Raw genomic sequence first — 19,932 nt, 5'->3', positions numbered from 1 at the left:
AAGTCATATACAAGTTTTAGGCATCTAGGAAAACAGACATTCTAAATGACGTGGTGTATTTTACCTGCATCATCAAAAGGGAGATGTGCCATTGATAACTTAGAGAAAACTTACCTAATCTAAGTCACACTATGGTTGTACTAAATCAGCTAATGGGCATGGGCAACACTGATGGCCGCTGTGTTCAAATCATTATTTCACTCCAGACCAGCAGTCAACTTTCAAATCAAATCTCCCAATTGCCTCCATTTACCACGCTTGGGTTTCACAACACAAAACAGTCTTACAATACATGAACTAGACTCTTTTTCAATGAAACCAGATCAGAAGATTCATTTCAGAAATAAATCTAATGTGCTACAAGTGTTAGGGAAGAGACACACTAAGAGAACTGCATGTCTAACTTGTGCAGAATGGATCTCACTTGTTACAGGAGCATATCAAAAATGGTCTGCCTCAATAAACCCTGTAGTACTCTTAAAAGATCTTGGATTAGGATAAAGATAACATTTTTTGTAATAATAAAATCAACAGTGTTTTATATGAGACTTTCTAACTGCATCATTAACGTGTCAGTCAGTACTGTACTGACACATACTAATTTTTCACCATATAAACCATTACTTCCTTCAAACTACTTGTAAACAATAATTAGGTGGTGTGTGACTGCAACTTGCCTGATCAAGATAAAAAGCACTGCCATCTCGGATCTCACGTCGCTGTTTGAGGTCAGTTTCTGTGGTGTCCCTCGACAGTGCGATATATTCAACCTCCCGCTTTGTTAGCTCCTGTGGACAACAGTCTAAAGTTATTACAAAAATAACACTATAACCCCAGTAAGTGAACTTTAACAATAGGCCTAGTGGTATAATTGTACAAAAGAGCTTTAGGCAGCAGCACAATGATCAGGAATAACTCTGAACAAAATCTAGTATCTCTTATTTTTAAAATGTTTACAGTGTGTTCTGCCTCAAACAAAATGGTTTGAATTTCTGCTCAATAAACTTTTATTTTCCCCAAACCTGTTCTAAAAACATAATAACCAGCTATATATTCTTTCCATTGAACATCTGTGACATCCTGTAAGTTAATCTTCTGGTTCTAGCATCTAGAACTAGCATCTGCAAATCATGAATAAAAATCAGAAGGTTTCTGTAGAAGATTGAAAAGCTTCAACTCTCACTGTTCAGTAACATTTATACTGTGATGCAGTTGTGATTGTTACCTGTACATGCTTTGCCACTACACTGAACTATATTGTTCTTATCCACTCTCTCTTTAATGTCATGAGATGCAGTCTGTATCTGTAAAACTATATACAGACTATTTAAAAAATGAGAACCCTTAGGTTATTGTTTTGTTTATTTTGATTCAATGTAAGATATATTTAGAATTTTCTATCTTAAAGGAAAAAAAAATCCCCCATGTATTTATACCTGATGTTCATGCTACTTCCATATCTGGGTTATCATGTGTTCTGCTAGGAAACTGATTCATGCTGAAACGCTCTAAGCCCTTACCCCTCAATTGAAGGTAAGACAGAGCTGTTAAATATATCCTAAGAAGCAGCTTCTAATTCTAGTTGATGAAAAAATCAAGCAGATATAAAAACCCATAAGAATTACTTCCTTTCCACTTTTTAAGTGCCTATTGGTTTTACAAAGCCACCAATTCCATTATGCTGCAGGTAGATACAATTGTACTTTCCTATAATTAAAGGAAAAAAAACCCAGGAGGTGGAATATAGGAGAGTTTTCTTCAACAGTTGGCCCTGTGTATGACCACATAGTAGTAGCTTTCAGCAACAGCAGATAAATGTTTTCCAGGCTTATACAGCTTCATCAAAAGGGACCACAGCATGTATCAGCTGAGCAAAGACCAGCTTTCACATGACTGGCATGGCGTCGAAATGGTAAGCTACAGCCTTTCTACCACAGCTCAGGTGCATACAAATGGTGGCATAAAAAACCCCACACGTTCTGTGTCCCATGTCTGGATATCAGGTGTTTCCTAAACCTTTTTTTTTAGGTTATACCACACTCTTCTTATTTAAGGAATGCATTGAGCTATCAAGTAGCATATCTGGTTTGCCGAATTAAGAAGTCTTTCCTGAGCTTTCCAAAGCTCACAATCTTGCACCTTTCTTCTGTATGCTTTACCTCTGACAGCTAGTCTTTGAATCAGTATCTTTTTGATTTTTAAAGGAATGGCTGATCTTTATGACAATTGATTATACACCTCCATTTGTGATCCTTCTGCCCAACCAGATACTACACAAAGTTCATGGCAAAGTCCCACCCACATCACCTTTTGGGCAGGCAACCTCCTCTTCGTGATCGCTTAAGGGCACCGACAATTTAAACATGAACTTTTGCACATGGTGCTGCAACGGTTTATGCAGATGTGTGTATGATCCTCTCTTGGAATGTGGGAAGGACTTGCCGACATACCTCTATTCTTTCTAATCACTCACGATAACTGTTCCCAAATGTTACTCAGAACACTCCTCTCCCAAATCCTTTCCTTAATTTCTTCTTTTTTTTAATATAATGAAGCAAAAACAAGTTGTTGTCTTTAACAGTAGGCAGATATCTTAATCTTCTAACATACATAATGCCTAGAACAAACTGTTTCTCCATTTGTGACAGCATATGGTAACAGAGTTTTCCAAGTGTTCCCCATCCCCCCACCCCCAGTTTAAGCAGAAAAACATGCATTAAGATGTCTGTACCAACAAAAACTGAACTCTGGAAAGCACATTTATGGAAAAACTTATTTACCTCCTAAGTAGCTTGCTGCAAGATCTTCTAGGACTACCTTTTACCATCTGGATAGCAGAGGAATGACTGATATTAATGCCTATGTCTCAAAGAACTCAAACCAACATACTTACCAGATATTGCATGGCAATAGATCGCCGGAGAGGCCCAGGAGGACCAATAAGAAAGACATCTTGACCAAGAAGATCTTTCTGCATTATCCATCTTAAATGGTGGACTACAGACTGGGCCAAAGAATCTGTCACTTTGAAACACAAAGATAAGAACACATTATTTAATTTTGAGAAGTGTTAGATACATAGCCATTCACACAAATTTTTGTTCTTACCTCCAAAAACAAGACAAAGACAAAAATATGTGCTGCCCTAAAGGTGGATAGCTGAAAAGCTGGGAATTATACAGAGAGTTTATATTAGACTATGTAATTCACATAGAAGTTTATATACCTGTCTTACCCGTTGCCTTTTTCTCTGCCCAACTTCATCCTTAAAAAAAAAAATAAATCTGACAAAAAACAGAAAAAAATTATGTTGATTCTCATTTCACATTAAACTGATAGTTTTTATTACCCAATATTGAGTGGATGTTTCAGCATCAGTTAATATAACTATGTTATTAATAATTTGTAAAAGATTTATGCAGCCTATATCCCAATGATTCTGTGAATCATGAACTTAAAAAAAACCCTGTGCTTGCATCAGGCTAAGATTAATGTTCAGGGACACATTTAATTTGTTATTTTCTTAAAAGACAATTGCATTCCTGTTTACATTTTGACATAATAAAACAGAATAAAGTTATCGAGGAAATGCGAACCTTGCAGTATCACTACATCAATACCACGCAGCTTCCAAAATAGTAACAAAAAACTCAAAGCAGATCTACTTATTTCTATCAAGAACGCCATACCTTTATTATTTTAAAAAGCAATAACCTGATTATAATCAAACTAAAACCTTTACCACGTGTATGCAAATGTTGGCAACACTGGAAAGCACCATGCAGAAAGGGAGGGGCACCATTCCCACTGCTGTACGTTGCTCTGTGTCCAGAATACTCCTTCACATGCAGCCAGACTTTGCTGGGGGTTTTCTCAGACACAAGCAAAAAGCACTAGTGCAGGAGGTGAAGGAGAACACAAGCAAGCCTGGAGAGAGATTTATGTAGGCATGTATGTATATGGTTGCTTTCAGAACAATCTGACAAGACCAGTGATCGGGTTTGAAGCTGGCGCCTCAAAGGGTGGTAGCCGGGACACTGAAGCACAGTAAGAAAGGAGCAAGAGGTGATGAAATCTTCAAATTAATACTTGGTTATTTACCTTTTTTTCGGTGTGATTACTGGTTAAAATTAGAAACCAAAATTTTTAAAAACAAGCCTCAGTTCTGTATGAGTTTTCCTGAGACAGGGGAGGTGGGTATGTGCGGGGCAGAGTTAGGGACAGCAAGCAATAGGGCCCCTCAGTTCTGAGGGGTTTCAGTTCACTGTTGAATTCTGAAACCAGAATTAACTCATTTTTGTAAGATCATAGAAACAGTATTAAATGACTGAACGAGACACAAGAAAGATTTTTTCAAGCATAAAGGTGGCTAAAGAACACATTATCAAAAATTTCAGCTGAATGTTTTGGTCATGCATTCAGGAAAACCTTTGAAATCATCTACTCTGAGAGAAACCTAGTCTATCATTACTACAGATATGAACAGGAATAGCATAAACATGCAGATAAGCAACCTATGCATTAGGATTATCAGATTAATTGTAATTTTAATTAAACATTTCAGGGGGGTTTTTTTGTTTTGTTTTCTAAACAACTGTCGTTAGCATGCCCAGCATTAGCTTTCATATATGGTATGGTAAGATCATAAAAATGTAAGTATTTTTTAATTTGTTGCTGCAATACTGTTTTCCAAAAGCAATGCACATCACACGTACCACGCATAACAGGCCAAATGCAAATAAATTCCTACAGAGAATAACGTGTTCCTTTCTGTGAGATTTTCAAGAAAATTAAGAAAGTTCCTACTACATATATTGTTCAGGAAATAAAATGTCATACACCTCACAGCAGCAGACCTGCTCTGTCCAAACTTTGCTACTGGACAGGTTATGGCAATTTGAAAAGCACCACAGAAATAAAAAGTATTATATTCAAGTTAACATTAAAATGGCAAGACAGATCCAACAAAGAGGCACATTCATTATAATTTCTACCTGTTGTACGAACTTGCCAATGTGCCTCTAGTGTAATTTTATGATAGCTGTTCTAAAAAATAGAAAGTTACTTAAAGTGACAAATAAGCTTGGAAATCTTGCTGAAACACTGAATTCTTTCATGTCAAAAGTCATGCATTAGAAGCATGGCAAAAATTACTTTGACGCAGCTCGACTACAATTGCCTCTGGTGTAATTCACATTAATATGTGTAGCTATCTCTTTTATTTTTAGGATGGTCTCAAGAAAAAACTTGGGTCAGAGTTAAAGCAGTACCATAAATAGCAACAGGATTTAAGAATGTTCAGCAGCATCTGCAAGACAAACTGTCACATAAAAGAAAACATGAGTGTACAGGATTCAAAAAAATCTAAACTCTTAGGAACACGATCTCCCTGCAAACCTTAAGGAATTTCAAAGCACTTATATTCTCATCATTTTGTTTAAACAATCCAAATTTGCTCTGAAATATAACACAAAAAATTTCAGTCTCCTGTATTTTCCTAACTTTGCTTTTTTTGAGAAAAGGACACGAAAGACAGTTCTTTGTCGATAAGTTTCCTAGGAAATGGTTTCATTGCTTCACCATTCACATCATTCTCCTCACATACGGATCACGGCTGGATCAATTATAATACATGTTTTCAACCACAAAGTCAGCACAAAGACCATCTGCAAACTCACTTGAAGCCTGTTACAAATAACACCAACAATTCAACGCAAGCATTCTCTAAGGTGAACTGTCATGACAGCAGCTTCCACTTGTCAGGTCCTTCTATTCTAACATGTAATAGCTGTACATTGCTCCAGATGTTCAGCCTACTTCAGTTTCCCAGTTATGTCCTCCTAAAATCAGAATAATATAAATTTTTCTTTGTACATGCAGTCTCTGCTGCATAAACTGTTTCCAAAGGACAGTATGCTTTTTAAAAGCAATTCAGATGCACATAGACAGTATATTGTATATTACTTCTATATGTTTAGACTAGTTGTACTGTGGTATCTGCATTGCAAAGCTTTTAGATTTTCTCTAACATGACTTGAAAAGATTCCTCTCTGTTCAAGTACTGTATGTTAACTTTAATAGAAGCACCATATAATAATTTTCTATGACATTTAGAAGACAGGGCAAATTAGCTGAAAAAAGCATCAGCATGTATATTACAGCAATTTTTATTAATTATCCTATGAGTCAGATAGCATCTAACGCAAACTGGGTTTGCACAATCTGTTTAGTGGCACTCTGCTGATCTGCAGTAGTTGAGTAGCCAGCCCTGTATTCTTAATCTGCAGGATGGTGCGTAGGAAGCTTCTACAGTGTATTCTCAAAGACACCATCTGGCACATGCAGGAGAGTAGTCGGTGCTACAATTTGCTATTCCTGCGTAATCAAGGATGGCCATCGAAAGAAAATGCATTCTATTGCTTTGTAATATGTGTGATAAGTAGGACAACACCTTACAGAATGTTTGCACAGATTCTGCTAAGTGAGCAGTTGAAGCTGAATGGAGAAATCCCCAAACAAGGAAAGAAGAAAATGTTATAGATAGATTTTGAAGCAAATGCAACAGCTGCTCTTGTTTGATCCACAAATCAGCTTTTGTTAAAACCAAGACTGGAATGGCTATGCTAGCCTCAGAAATCTTCCAGTTCACTCGTACTTGAATTCTTGGCACATGCTACACTCATGGAAGCTATCTCACACTGGAGATAGCAGACAGTATCTGTTGGCAAGTCCTTGTGTCCCACCTACAGAAGAAATCCCATAAATGAAGGAGACACCTACCTCTTCCCACTGTTCAGAGACAGATGGTTAAATGAAATGATTCCCAAGAATATTTATTCCAGATGTAGTACAAAATACATTAGAGCTCATGTCCTTGTATGACTCTAGTTTGGTCAATCACATAATAACCAACAGGCACTTCGAAGACATCAATACATATAATTTTGAACAGAATAAAAAAAGACCTCTGCACACCCTGAACCTTTGCTACAATGCATGTTCAGAGTCTGAGAATCGCTCCTTTTTATCAGAGGAGGCAAAAATTCATGAGAGGAGAAAGATCTCCCTCTCGCCCCAATACCGAGGGGGTCCTTCAGCTTTCCACAGCGCTCTGCAGCACATGCAGCACAGGGGGCAGCTGCCTTAAAATACAGTTGAGGAAGAAGGGAACAAGGAGGGAAGTCTTTGTCTGAAAACATAAACACATTTCAAAAAGGAAAAATCTTCAAAAAACCCAGACAACTGAGCTCACTGAAATTTATTTCACAGCTTGTTCAGGCTGGGGGACAATGAAGGAAGAGTTAGTTGCCCAGGACACAGTGAAGGAGGCAGCACGGCCAAGGTGAGGAGGGAGGTGCTCCTATATGGCCTGCTTTCAGCTGCTTTCATTTAGCACTTCACAAGTAAAACACCACTGCTCTTCCTATTTTATGCCAATGTACAAAGCCCGAAGAGTTTTCAGAGTCTTGTAACATAGTTACATCACAGACAGTTTTCACCAGAATACTATTTTTCCTCATAAATTTTTCATGGAAAACAGTCTTCATTCCAAAAATTTTTGTGCTTGCTGTGGTAAGGAAACAAGTTGTGAGTCTTTGCAGGGGCTTAGAAAGGGGAAAGTTACTTCTTGGAGACCGTAGACTCATTTATCATTAATTCCTCTGAGCTGACTGCTTCACAGGAAAGTGTAAGATCTACAGAGTTAAATCTTATTTCTCCATGTGAGTATAAATGAAAAGAGAATATAAAAGAATCATGTAAAATCAAATACTTTCTGGAAGAAATCCTGAATGGGATTCATAAGACTAAGTTTCTCTTAGTGACATATAAACATGAAATAAATGAAACAATTCTTAGCTGGGTGAACAACTCATGTGGAAATACACAGCCACAGCGGTTATCTGTAGCTCACGCTCCAACTGGAAGGGCATATTGTGTCTGGGTTTCAGTGCAACAGCTAAGTCCAATACTGTAAAGTCTGAAAAATTCTAGAAAAGAGCAAGAAGAATTACCATTTTTCAATATGCCAGACAAAAATCACAGTGAAGAAAATAGTTTTCTATATGTCATGGTTATGCTAAATAGAACAAGCCCCATGGAACTAAAAGTATGTCCCCAAACTATTAAAGGAGGCATAAAAAAAAGTATTTTTCAAAACAAGAATCATTAATTACTGGAGCAAAGTGTGCAGAGAGGTTCTGGAATCTATGTCACCAGCACATCAAAAGAACAAGAAGGACAGATACCTCTCAGGAGCAGTTTGGATCCAGCTGACCCTGCTTTGAGGCACAAGGAACACTGCAGATGACTCCCTGAGCTCCACCCAGACCTTTGCTGTAGGTTTCCATGTTTGCGTGTCTTCTGGTGCCTCACTCCCAGTACAGACAAAACCGAGATAATGGTGTAAAAGTTTCAGAGCTCTACTGACAAAAACTGCACTGTTTCAGATTCTGGACTAGGTGATAACAACCAAGCAGATCAGTTGCAAGCCTACATGAAAACTAAACTGCTGGAATAATCACCATCTCTGGCAACAAACAGCTTTCCTTAGGCTAGGAAGTAAGAAATGTAATACCAAAGGTTTTGTTACCACAAAATTATAGTCATCCTGCAATACAAACTGTCTCTGTAATTTGCTGCACTCTGACATTCAGATCTAAAGTTAACAGAAAGAACGAACCCACATTCCACTGCAAATCTGAAAGTACCTTCAGCAACAACGGAACACACATGCTTGTCCCCTGCTTCAGCACATGATGCCTACCATTCCAGGAGGTCACAGAGGTGTGCTACAACAAAGGCAATACTGATCTTTCAGGTAAAGGATAAACAACAGGAACTGCTGTCACCACTGAGCGTACTACGAAGAAATAACCAGTTTCCTCAACATCAAAACATACACCTTTCAGGCACAGAAGTTCATTTAGTGCCTTTTAAAAAAAATTTCATTATTACACGCTGTTTAATATTCTTCATAGTAATTAGTCTTCCATATATCTTAACTGACAAAACTAACAGGATTTATCACTTAACCCCTTGTATACACACGTCACCTCTGATCATACACTGCGGGGGTGTGCTCATACTCAGGATACCTTGCACAAAAATCACACACTGTTTGAAATTATCTTCCACAATTCAATGCAGTTGCATGTAACATGCCTACAGCCAAACTCCCAAATGCACCTGCACTTTTCTAGCAGCAGAGCTGACATGGTGTGGCAAGAGAGGATCCATTTTCCCGCCTTAATGAGGATTTGCTGTCATTGAACAGTGTCCTCCAAGAGCTATGTTAGGAATTGTTTTGTCAAGATTAACAAACACATGAAATATCAGGTACATCGTCATTTTGGTAAAATTTCCAGAAACTATTAACGAAAGCAGTGCACTGACATGAACTCAATGTAAAAAAAATAATAAATAAAATTAATGTGGATTATTGCATTTTAATTTTAGATCTAAACTATCATGTAAAGCCATACAAAGTTTCTCCAAAGTATAATTAAAGAAATAATTATGCTTTTCAGGCACAGTGAGACTTTTAAAATGTAGGTCTTATTTTTACTGATAAAAGAACATGCAGTGCAAAAACCAAGTGCCCTCTTTCTAGAATGTGTCAGACACAAAAATCCCATGTCGTGAAAGAAATCCCATAAGAAAATTCCTCTGTGTATAATTCATATATACTTGTCACTTAATAATACAAAAAATAAGAACAATTCAGATTTTATGTACCTTTAACTATCATCTTCCAAGAGAAAGCCATTTGCCAACAACAGCAAAATGAATTAATATTTTAGACTAACACAAAAAATGTAGTACTTCATACAGAACTTGCTAGATACTTAGCATAAAACCAGAAAAGCAAAGACATGAAAACATAAGGTAACCAGCAGTACCTATCCAATCCATTTCTGCAAAATGTAACAAGGTTCAATAAAGGAGTTAAAAATCAGTTTAATTTGATAACACAAAGAATGAAATATTTTGGTATTAATTTTGTGACAGAATGGCAAAAAGTTTCATAGGTTCTTAATACATTTACATTCCTTATTGTGTAACAATTTTTTTCAGATTTTTAAGACTATTTTAAAGCCTAGAATAATAATGCGGAGTTTAGAATAAGTTACAACTTCCCTATAAATTTGCTGTAAATTATAGATACACATTTTCAACATCACTGTATTTTAACATGGCAGAATAATAAAAGCAGAAACATACCATTCTACACAAATGATAAGCTAGAAAACGGTATCATATGCAGTACTAGGAAATTAACTGTAAATGCTTCAATTCCCTCCTCTTAGCTCTAACTCCACTGCAAACATTACAATGTCTGAGACATTTTCAGGGGTATTTCCCACTTAATTGGAGAACCAAATTACTTCTAGTCTGAGTTTAAAAGAAATCAGGTAAGCAGTCATTTAAATGTAATATTAGTTACTACAATAAAAATTCAAAATATGTCACATTTCAGTTTATAGAATAATATAAATATGCAATTATGTTCATCTTTCACACAGAAACATCTTGTATCTACAGCAGTCATTCACAGAGCAAAACAAAAAGTACTCTTAAAACAAGTAAAAATGTGTTAAAGCACATACACTCTACATGACTCAAAAAGAGGAGATAATTGACATAAAGCCAATACAACCTACTTAATTTCACTAAAGGAATATAACTTTGTTCTCCATAGTAACATAATCATAGAACTTTTAAGCACTAAGAGATAAAAAAACTTCCTAAATTTAAATATACAAAGAAACTGTACTCAAGCATTTGAAATTGATTTTCTGCTACTAAATACATGACTATTCCACCTTACTTAATTTTAACTTAATATTTAGGTTTATAAGCAAAATTTTGTACCTTCAGTAATCCTATTGTAGGTACATCAATACTGATGAACAACACTATCCGAAGCATGAAATAGGCTCCTTTCAGTTATGATTATTGAAAAAAAAGAAGTAAATAACTAATAATACACCTAGTATGTGCTAACAGACGTTACTTTTAGTTGCAGTTTCAGATTTTAGCTAAGATCCATCATTCTGTACAGGTCCATGTTTAATAAATATTTTTTTTTACTGTCAGATTAGTTTTCAACCACTTTTTCCTTCTAGAACTAGAAAAATCTCTGATTCTTTGATTCTACCAAATGTTTTCATAATTCTCTTACCTTCCCAGTTCAAAGGACTAAAGATATGTTGTTATAGCAACTTTGAGCTAATATTTGTCTCCCTGAAAAGTAAAGATTGACCAAAACACGTACTAGTGACTGGCGTAGTGTAGAAGAGTGGAAGTCAGGGAGGCACTGTTAAATGCCATCCTTCTAAAAGAATAAATAAAACCAAAAAACCCTAGTGCCCCAGCAGTTTTCTTGGTGTCTGCTTCAAAAAGTCATGGAATTAATTTAGACATGTTGGAAAGAAAATTCACTTGAAGTGAAAGACTACACCCAGTTTCCAGATGTAGAATGCTGCAAGCCCAGCAACGACAGCCACTGAGAGTTCTCAATGCTTGGTCCTGTCTAAACTAGAAGTACTGTAAGACTTACACAGCCCTTTAGAATGCCATGTGTGCTTGGGTTTGGTTTCAAAATTTATCTGGGTGGAAAAAAATCAGTTGGGTGCGTGTGTGCAGGATGGGATTATTTACATTTCAGACATCCAGCAACCTACATGTGAAAGTGCTGAACAAATGGCAACTGATCACTTCAAATCCTCAGGAAATAGTTGGCCTGTACTGCCCTAGGAAATGTCACAATGAAAACAGGATTCACTTGCTGAACCACTGTGAAAAGGAAAAGCTCAAGAAGCATGTTTTCTCAACAAAAAAAACAAGAAATATGGATGGTTGCAAATCTGTGGCATCTTTAATAAGGTATCAAAACATAATGTGAATCAATTGTAAGTACATGTATGTGCATCGTTAATGTGCGTAATTGGCTGTGTATTTTCAAAGTATTTGATCGCATTTTTTATTACTATGCAATTGACTTCTCATTAACTTGATGGATTGCAAAGATCTGTATGTTTCCTGACACAATAACGTGACAGTCTGGGAATACTAAATATCACAGTAGAATGCCATACAGCAAATAACTCCTAGGATGTATAATCATATTGCAATTGAATAAGAATTTTAAACTGCCACATTTTCTTGACCAGACAACTTGAGATTACTGTATTATTTTTAGAAGTATTTGCTGGATGAGACCCCTTTTAAACAAAATATTTAAACATACACAAATTATCCTTTTACGGTCCCATTGACCAATGGAGCAAATCACATTCAAAGTTAAGAGATTCCTATATAACTAGAGATACAGTAAAGAACTCTGCAAAGATAGCCTTCCCCAAATTGCACACTTTGTCAAAACATATTTCTTAGATAATTTCAGTAATTCAGCAGGGTGACTTGAGTGAATAAAGAGTTTTTTGAATGAAACCTTGAAACTCATTCAAAAGGAAAGCAAATTCTTACTGTAGTTCTGTGGAACAAGTTCTGGGTTCTTCGGTGTTTTGAGTTTAAAAGACACATCTCCAATAGTGATAGTATCACCTAAAACAGAAAAGAAGTCTTTTAGTTCCCAGACACTTTTTAAGTATATAACGTCTTTATGTTGAAGTTTAAATCACAGGCCTGCTGCAGTAAGGCTGACTGTGTGTTCATAAAGCAGCCTCTAGTGTGTTTGAGAACTATGAGTTTACTAATTAGGCTCTGCTACTTTTAAGTAGATCAGGTACCAGGACAATCTTTATTTAATTAATATTCCTTGACTTTTTTCTTTTGTTGCTGTTGTTATAATCATAACTTACTTTGTTGGAGCTATGGAATTCAAGCTCACTACAGAACCCCATTCCAGCTACCATCACCGATTTATTGAAAAATTAAATCTTTAGCCTATTTGTCTACAGCTAGCCATGACAACCACTTGTAAGGGTGATGATTTTCCTGAGTTTTCAAGAAGCCTGAAACAGTACCTTTTGGAGGTAAAAAAATGACATATTCATGTCAGTGGGCCCTTCCTGCACCCTCTGACACTATGGCTGCAGAACCTGGCAGCCTCCCAAGATTTGAGAGGTCTCAAGCATTTCTTGCTCTGGATTTCACCAAAACTAAAGCACCTGGCTACTTTATTTACTGGTCTCTTACTAGGATATGCTTGTCTTACCTGTCTTTCTGCTACCGCAAGCTTGAATTAAATTGCAGGGCATGCCCTGTGTTCTTTCTTGTAGAAATCAGAAGTGAAATCTAGTTTGCAGCCAGGAAATGGGTGAGCACCACAGCGGTGGTGGTCACAAAGAAAAAACGCACACCACCCAAAACCCGTGAAGCCAAGAAAATGAGCTGCAGACTGTTAACAAACTCAAACTTTATTTTTTTCAAGAGATCATCTGGGCCATGCAAATGAGTTCACAAGTATTAAGGCCATGAAACCAAGATGACGCTAGTAAAATGATGTTTTTTCTATCTCCCACCGTTTTGCCCACTTCTCTAAGTTTTAAAGGCTTACTGCCTAAGCATCATCTCCATTTCCTTTTCTTCTGCTGCAGCTCCAATCACTCTTTCTTACTGGGGAACAGCTAAAGGATTGACCAAAATTACTCCAAGTTGATGAAAACATCCTAAGAGTCCACTGCTTCCTGAAAAAGTTGACACCTCTCTCATTAGCTCAGCTAGGAAGAATTTTAATGCTATAAAAAGAGCAGGTTGCCCGATACACCCTTAGGAAATTAGCGCCAGTTTATTTTCTCACCATTCCCTAGCCAATATGCAACGAGACAAGAGTATATGACTAATTAGCTCCTATCTTAAATCACCTCAACTGAAGTTGTAAATACTCTTTCATGCATAGTGTCTTCTAAAACACAGTAGGGACAAGATTCTGAAAGCAACAAGGTATCAGACTTTGCAATACAAGGGAATGATGGTATCATGTACCTGAGAGAATTTTAATTACCTACTTTATTGGCACAGTACTGAAAACCCTTAGTTGATTTCATGTACTCCCTTATGAAAAAGAAACCAAACAAAACCACCCCATAACTGAGCTCGATCTAGGTGAAAAAATGGAAAATATATCTCTTCTGGTGGTACTTATGTCAGTCCATAACATGTTGACCCTTGATCACATCTAAACATGTCAAAAAATTCCACAAATATTCCAACCACCAACAGACTCTACAAACTTCTACGAAAAATGGGCCAGGAGGGAACTATATGCAAGATATGGAGCAAGCTGAGCACTCAAAATCCCTAGCAGACCATCGGGGCAGCTTTTAACAGGTTTGTTGCTGCCTGGAGGCAAATGTTGCCTCCAGCTTGCATCTGTCCAAAAAGCAAAAATATTAGCTGTAGTTAATAGAACTTTAAGCAACGATAAACCAAGACAGCAGAGTCTATTTTGCTAGCTAAATAAGCACAGAGGGAATTAGCCCACTAATCTTATCACACACTTCCACCTGGGCTGTATTTTCTTGTCTGTTTGCTTCCTCTGCACTTCTTTAAAATCTCATGTTTGGTTACTCTGTTTCCACTGCATTTCCAAACTCTTTGAATAGAGATGCATCCCAGGCAGGCTCTTTCCAGTGTTTCACCAACTGGCAAGAAACTGACAACAGCCTGCCTGGTAAAATGGTGGTGTTAAATCAGCAAGACTTACAATTTGAAAACATGTCAAATAACTTGGGATACACCACAACAAGTTATAGATTAGCCCATGAATACTCCAATCCACCTCACAAGCTATTACCACACTACTGTGGACAAAAGCTACACACACAGGGTTTTGCAATGGAGACTTTGTAGCCTGTATCAGGCTTGCTTAGGCAAGCAGTGAAGATGTGCCCCTAGTTTCTTATCTCCCACACAGAAAACAGTAATCTTAGGTATCACAGTCTTTGGGGAAAACACTGGAATACAAGCAGTGCCCCATGTACACAAAAGAGATGGCTGCTGAAACAAAAGAAGTCCCTAATAAGCCAGAACCCAAAAGGTAAGGGGGACATCCCATTCAGAGGGCAGACAACACACAGACAAAGCAGGTCTTTTAAGACCTCATGCAACATAGGTGACAAATTGGCAGCACATAAACATCATGATCTAATAAAAGGACCCTGAAGAGGCTCTCAAACAAGTAGGTATGAAAACAGCTCAATACATGCAACAAGCTCTCTCTGCTGCATCTGGACTAGACAAGTATGAATTGCACTACTGGCAAAACAGCAACTTGCACATGCACATACAACTAGCCAGTAACTGCAATGCACTGAACCTGATATGCTCTCTTCTTCAGAGCCACATTTTAGACAGAGAACAATATTAATTTTTGCTTTTTACAATAACCGGCAAGGGCTCATCAGGTGAGCAGGCCCACTTTTTTCCACTCATTCCACTCAGGGCTACTGAGCTGAAAGGCACCACCTTCAGCTCCAAGCCCTGAGCTGCAGAGGAGGCAGCCAGAGGCTGAGCGTGCACTTTGACAGGGCATCACTGCACGAACACCCTGTGCTTTTATTCTCCCCCAGCACTGCCTACTCACTGTTCTCCAATACAGAATAGGAGGACTTGATGGACCTTTGTTCTGACCCACTGTGGATGCTTTGATGTTCTAATCTCAGTAAGGCGGCTTCTTGAAGATGCAACTTTCCTGTGCACTTGGCACCTTTGACGGGTCCTCTGTTTAAAAGCTAGTATCACAGCAGCTATTCCTCTATCCCTCTTCTCCTCCCCACCCCCCACCAATATGTTGAGAAGAAAAAGCCACTGCTGTTTAAATTATTTACAGCAACATCGGTTATATGTAAAATAAACAGACTGCATCTCAACTACAATTTAAGAAATTAAGAAGCAGAAAAAAGTTTTGGGGTTTCTTTTACTTGTTACATAACACATTAAGAAAGGAAATGAAAAAATTTGAAATGGATGCTTTTAAATAAAGAAATCCTACAGCGAAAGAAAACACGCTGCACAGATCTATACATGTGTTTAGTATTTTGAGTGCACAACAGAAACACTTCCAATCTCATGTGTAAACCTTTAGATTGTCAGCATTCTCATAGGACACTACAATGAAGCTTCAGGAATGTTGAGTTTTTAGGTGGTTTAGATTACTGCCTTTTGGCCTCTTCAGTCCTGAATTTATGCAAGATTAACGCACTCCAGCAGTCATCTTAGTCACTTGTACATAGACCATCCATCTGGTCTCAAAAGCCATCAACAGCAAGAGCATATTAAAACTGTGAAGGTGCTAAGCTCTGCTAACATTAATTTCTGTTGATAAGATCACATCTGTTAGAGAAAAGTTCAAAATCTCTATTACAATAAAATGTATATTTTCAAGTCTTAGTTTTATTCTAATGTGAAGGAAGGGGGAGAGGTGGGCAGGCAGGGAAGATGCTTTTAACTAATACTTATCCAGCACATTTCCATAAGGGCACAGAAGAGGCTGTCAGCTCTCATTCTCGAAGAGTCAACTTGTTTTGAAGAAATAGAAATGGCACTGTCTAGGATTTGTTTTTTCTTTTTCCTCAACTTTTCTGAATACATTATTCAAAGGAAAAAAAAACAGCCAACCAAACAAAAAAACCCAAAAAACCACAACCAACCCTATCTACACAACTTCCTATTCTTATTTTATACCAGCTCTTACTGGCCACCTTCACGGCTGCAAGCATTACACACAGTCACTGGGTAACGCCGTTAACTTCTCCTGCATCTTATATTGGTACTGGCAGCCTCTCAAACACGAGCACGAAGGACAGAAACCCATTCCCCACAATCACTGGGTTTGCTCTTTGACCACCACTGCCTTCACATACAGATGAGGTGGTGTTCAGCAACTGCTCACTGAAATAGTTGGATGTTTACACAAAAAAACCCATCTCCAATCTAGAGTAAAAAATCCACTTCACCAAAATTTCCCTTTTCTTATGAACAAAAGACAGACATTTTTTCCCTCTAAAAAACCAAAATAATTACTTCAAACATAAAATTTCAATTTCTACTCAATGTTATTGTTAGACCTCTTACTTTTTTTTTTAATATTCAGTTTTGAAGCTAATGTTTTAATTTTCAGTTCTCTACTTTAGGCTAATGATTTTCTTTACTGATTAAAATCTAAAGCATCATTAAAACAAAATCTTGGTATTTACTCCAGGAAGTGAACCTTTTCCTCCATTTTCTGCATTAGTAGAAGATCCAACAACATGAATGTGGACTCTTACCTGACATCCAGTCATGTAGGAAGATTACAATCATAGAATTACAGAATCATTCAGGTTGGAAAAGACCTTTGAGATCATCAAGTCCAACTGTTAACCCAGGACTGCCAAGTCCATCACTAAACCATGTCCTTTAGCACCACATCTACAGGGGTTTTTTAAACACCTCCAGGGACGGTGATTCCACCATCTCCGTGGGCAGCCTGTTCCAATGCTTGACCGCCCTTTCCATGAAGAAATTTTTCCTAATACCCAATCTAAACCTCCCCTGGCATAACTTGAGGCCATTTCCTCTTGTCTTGCTACTTGTCATCTGGGAGAAGAGACCTACGCCCACCTGCCTACAACGTCCTTTCAGGTAGAGAGCAATAAAGTCCTCCCTTGACTCTCCTCTTCTTCAGACTAAAATACCCCAGTTCCCTCAGCTGCTCCTCATCAGACTTGTGCTCCAGAGCCTTCACCAGCTCCGTTGCCCGTCTCTGGACTCGCTCCAGCACCTCAGTGTCTTTCTTGCAGTGAGGGGCCCAAAACTGGACACAGGATTCGAGGTGCGGCCTCACCAGTGCCGAGTCCAGGGGGGATGATCACTGCCCTGGTCCTGCTGGCCACACTGTTTCGGATACAAGCCAGGATGCTGTTGGCCTTCTTGGCCACCTGGGCACACTGCTGGCTCATGTTCATCCAGCTGTCAACCAGGACCCCCTGGTCCTTTTCCACCAGGCAGCTTCCCAGCCGCTCTGCCCCAAGCCTGTAGCACTGTGTAGGGTTGTTGTGACCCAAGTGCAGGACCTGGCACTTGTCCGTGTGGAACCTCATACAATCAGCCTCAGCACTTCAGTCAGGCCCCAGATTTATTGAGGTCCTTCTGGACTAAAGATCTGCAGTTTGTCAGACAGTAGGGATTTTGTCCCTACATACCAAATAGCACTTTTACACTCATCTTCTGTTGTCTGTCTTTATCTCCACTTTTTTATGTCCCCTTTTTGTGTTTTAGTTCATTACGTAGTTCCCTGCTTGGCCAAGCAGGCCTGATGAAATACCAAATCTTCCTGCACTGTGGAATGGTTCATTCCTGAGCTGTCATTAAGTTTTATTTAAAAATCTTCAAGCTCTCCTGGGCATTCTTCTTCTTCATGGGTGTTATCCAAGGGATTGTACCCACCAATCTCCTGAATTAAATGAAAGCCTGCAGTCCTTAAGTCCAGGATCCTAATTCTGCTGCTCATCTTCCCAGCCTTCCTCCAGATCCATGACTCAATCATGTTACAGTCACTGCAATCCTGGCTGCCATCTATGACGAAACTGGCCCTAGTTCTGCCCTACTTGTCAGCAGCAGATGAAGTGAAGAGTTAGTCCTGACCAGGCTCTCTGGCATCTGTGTTACAAAATTTTTACCAACACAGTCTAGAAATTATCACAAGCATATGCACAATGCCAGACTGCCCTCCTAGCAGATGTCTGGACAGTTGAAACACCCCATGAGTGGGACATTTTTGCTAGCTGTCTGTAGAAAGCAGTACCCACTAACTTCTCTTAGTCATGTAGTAACAGATGCCCACATCCCCAACGTTCCTTTTCAGATCTTTCATGGCCAACGCTACTTATGTGATAAATTAGCTCACAGTGTTTTAAAACTGTATGAAGATTCCTGAAGTACAGTTTGCTCAGTGCAGAAAAGCCAGACTATCAGTCTATTTTAAACTGAGCTTAGTTATCAAATGCATTAGTATAATTTCAATAATGTATTTCAACTAAAATAAACTATAATTGAAAATCAATACAATTGTTTTTAAAATTTCCCATTTACTGAAAAAATAGCCAAATTAGACAAAACAGCTTTGAAATTCACTGTGGTATCTCCTAAGTCCCTGACTTTGCCAAGCAGGTTCAACTTCAGCCTTATGTACTAAAACGGGCAGGACTGTAACAGTTGCTAAACAGGATAATTTAAATCTTGAACAACTGCCAAATATTAAAACTCAGAAGCTATTTACTGACATCTACTCACAGGAACAATGGTGAAACCCTACTGAAGAGCATACAGAAGCTTATCTGGCTGACAACTCATCTCTTTCTTCTAGCTATATCAGCATGTCTAATAAAAGATGTGCTTTTTTTGCCACCAGCCTTTTCTCTCTTAAATGTTAGAATAATTTGAAATAATTCAGGCATAACTCTGCAAACTTTCATGACAACTGGCTTTGAAAACTCCCATCTCCAGTTGCTGCCTTCTCAGTTGTACTGACGCAACAATTGTTCGTAAGTTTTCATCATAAATCAAATCACTGGCATCATTTCAGTCACCACAATGCAGCCCCCTAAGTACAACAACAAAGAACAAAGTCTCTTAAATAGGCTTTGCCAGTGAAAAAGATATTGCCGGAACCACACTCCCAGCCGTCAACATGTGAATTTCAAAAAGATAATGACACAGGTAAAGTCAGAAAAAGGAATGTGCGAGAAAGCATTTATATTCATCACCAATCAGTTGTTTAGTCTTTGGATAGACCTGGGGGGGGGGGGGGGGGTGCAGAACCAACAACCACACAACCCACCCCAAAAACCTTTTAAACACAAGGTACCATTCAGCCTTCTTTCAGATTATAAAATTTTACCACAATCACTTAGATCCTGTACACTGATGATTAACATTACAGGATTCTGAAGTCTGATAACAGTTTTCACAGGTGATTCTGTTATA

General features: G+C 38.1%; 1 protein-coding gene across 2 annotated transcripts in view; it reads right to left on the bottom strand.

Annotated features, from left to right (window-relative positions):
* Window positions 1-19,932, bottom strand: part of VWA8 (von Willebrand factor A domain containing 8) — a 185,969-nt gene that overhangs the window by 163,317 nt on the left and 2,720 nt on the right. For both annotated transcript variants that reach the window (XM_027815848.2, XM_027815857.2), the window contains exons 2-4: window positions 12,490-12,567; window positions 2,894-3,024; window positions 678-788 (exon numbers count right to left, since the gene is read on the bottom strand). In XM_027815848.2, the coding sequence (XP_027671649.2) occupies window positions 678-788; window positions 2,894-3,024; window positions 12,490-12,567 (320 nt within the window). The remainder of the gene's footprint in view (window positions 1-677; window positions 789-2,893; window positions 3,025-12,489; window positions 12,568-19,932) is intronic.

Source organism: Falco cherrug, chromosome 2 (assembly GCF_023634085.1).
Source record: "Falco cherrug isolate bFalChe1 chromosome 2, bFalChe1.pri, whole genome shotgun sequence".
Lineage (NCBI taxonomy): Eukaryota > Metazoa > Chordata > Aves > Falconiformes > Falconidae > Falco > Falco cherrug.
The sequence above is the reverse complement of the archived record's forward strand: the minus strand, read 5'-3'. Positions and strand labels throughout refer to the sequence as shown.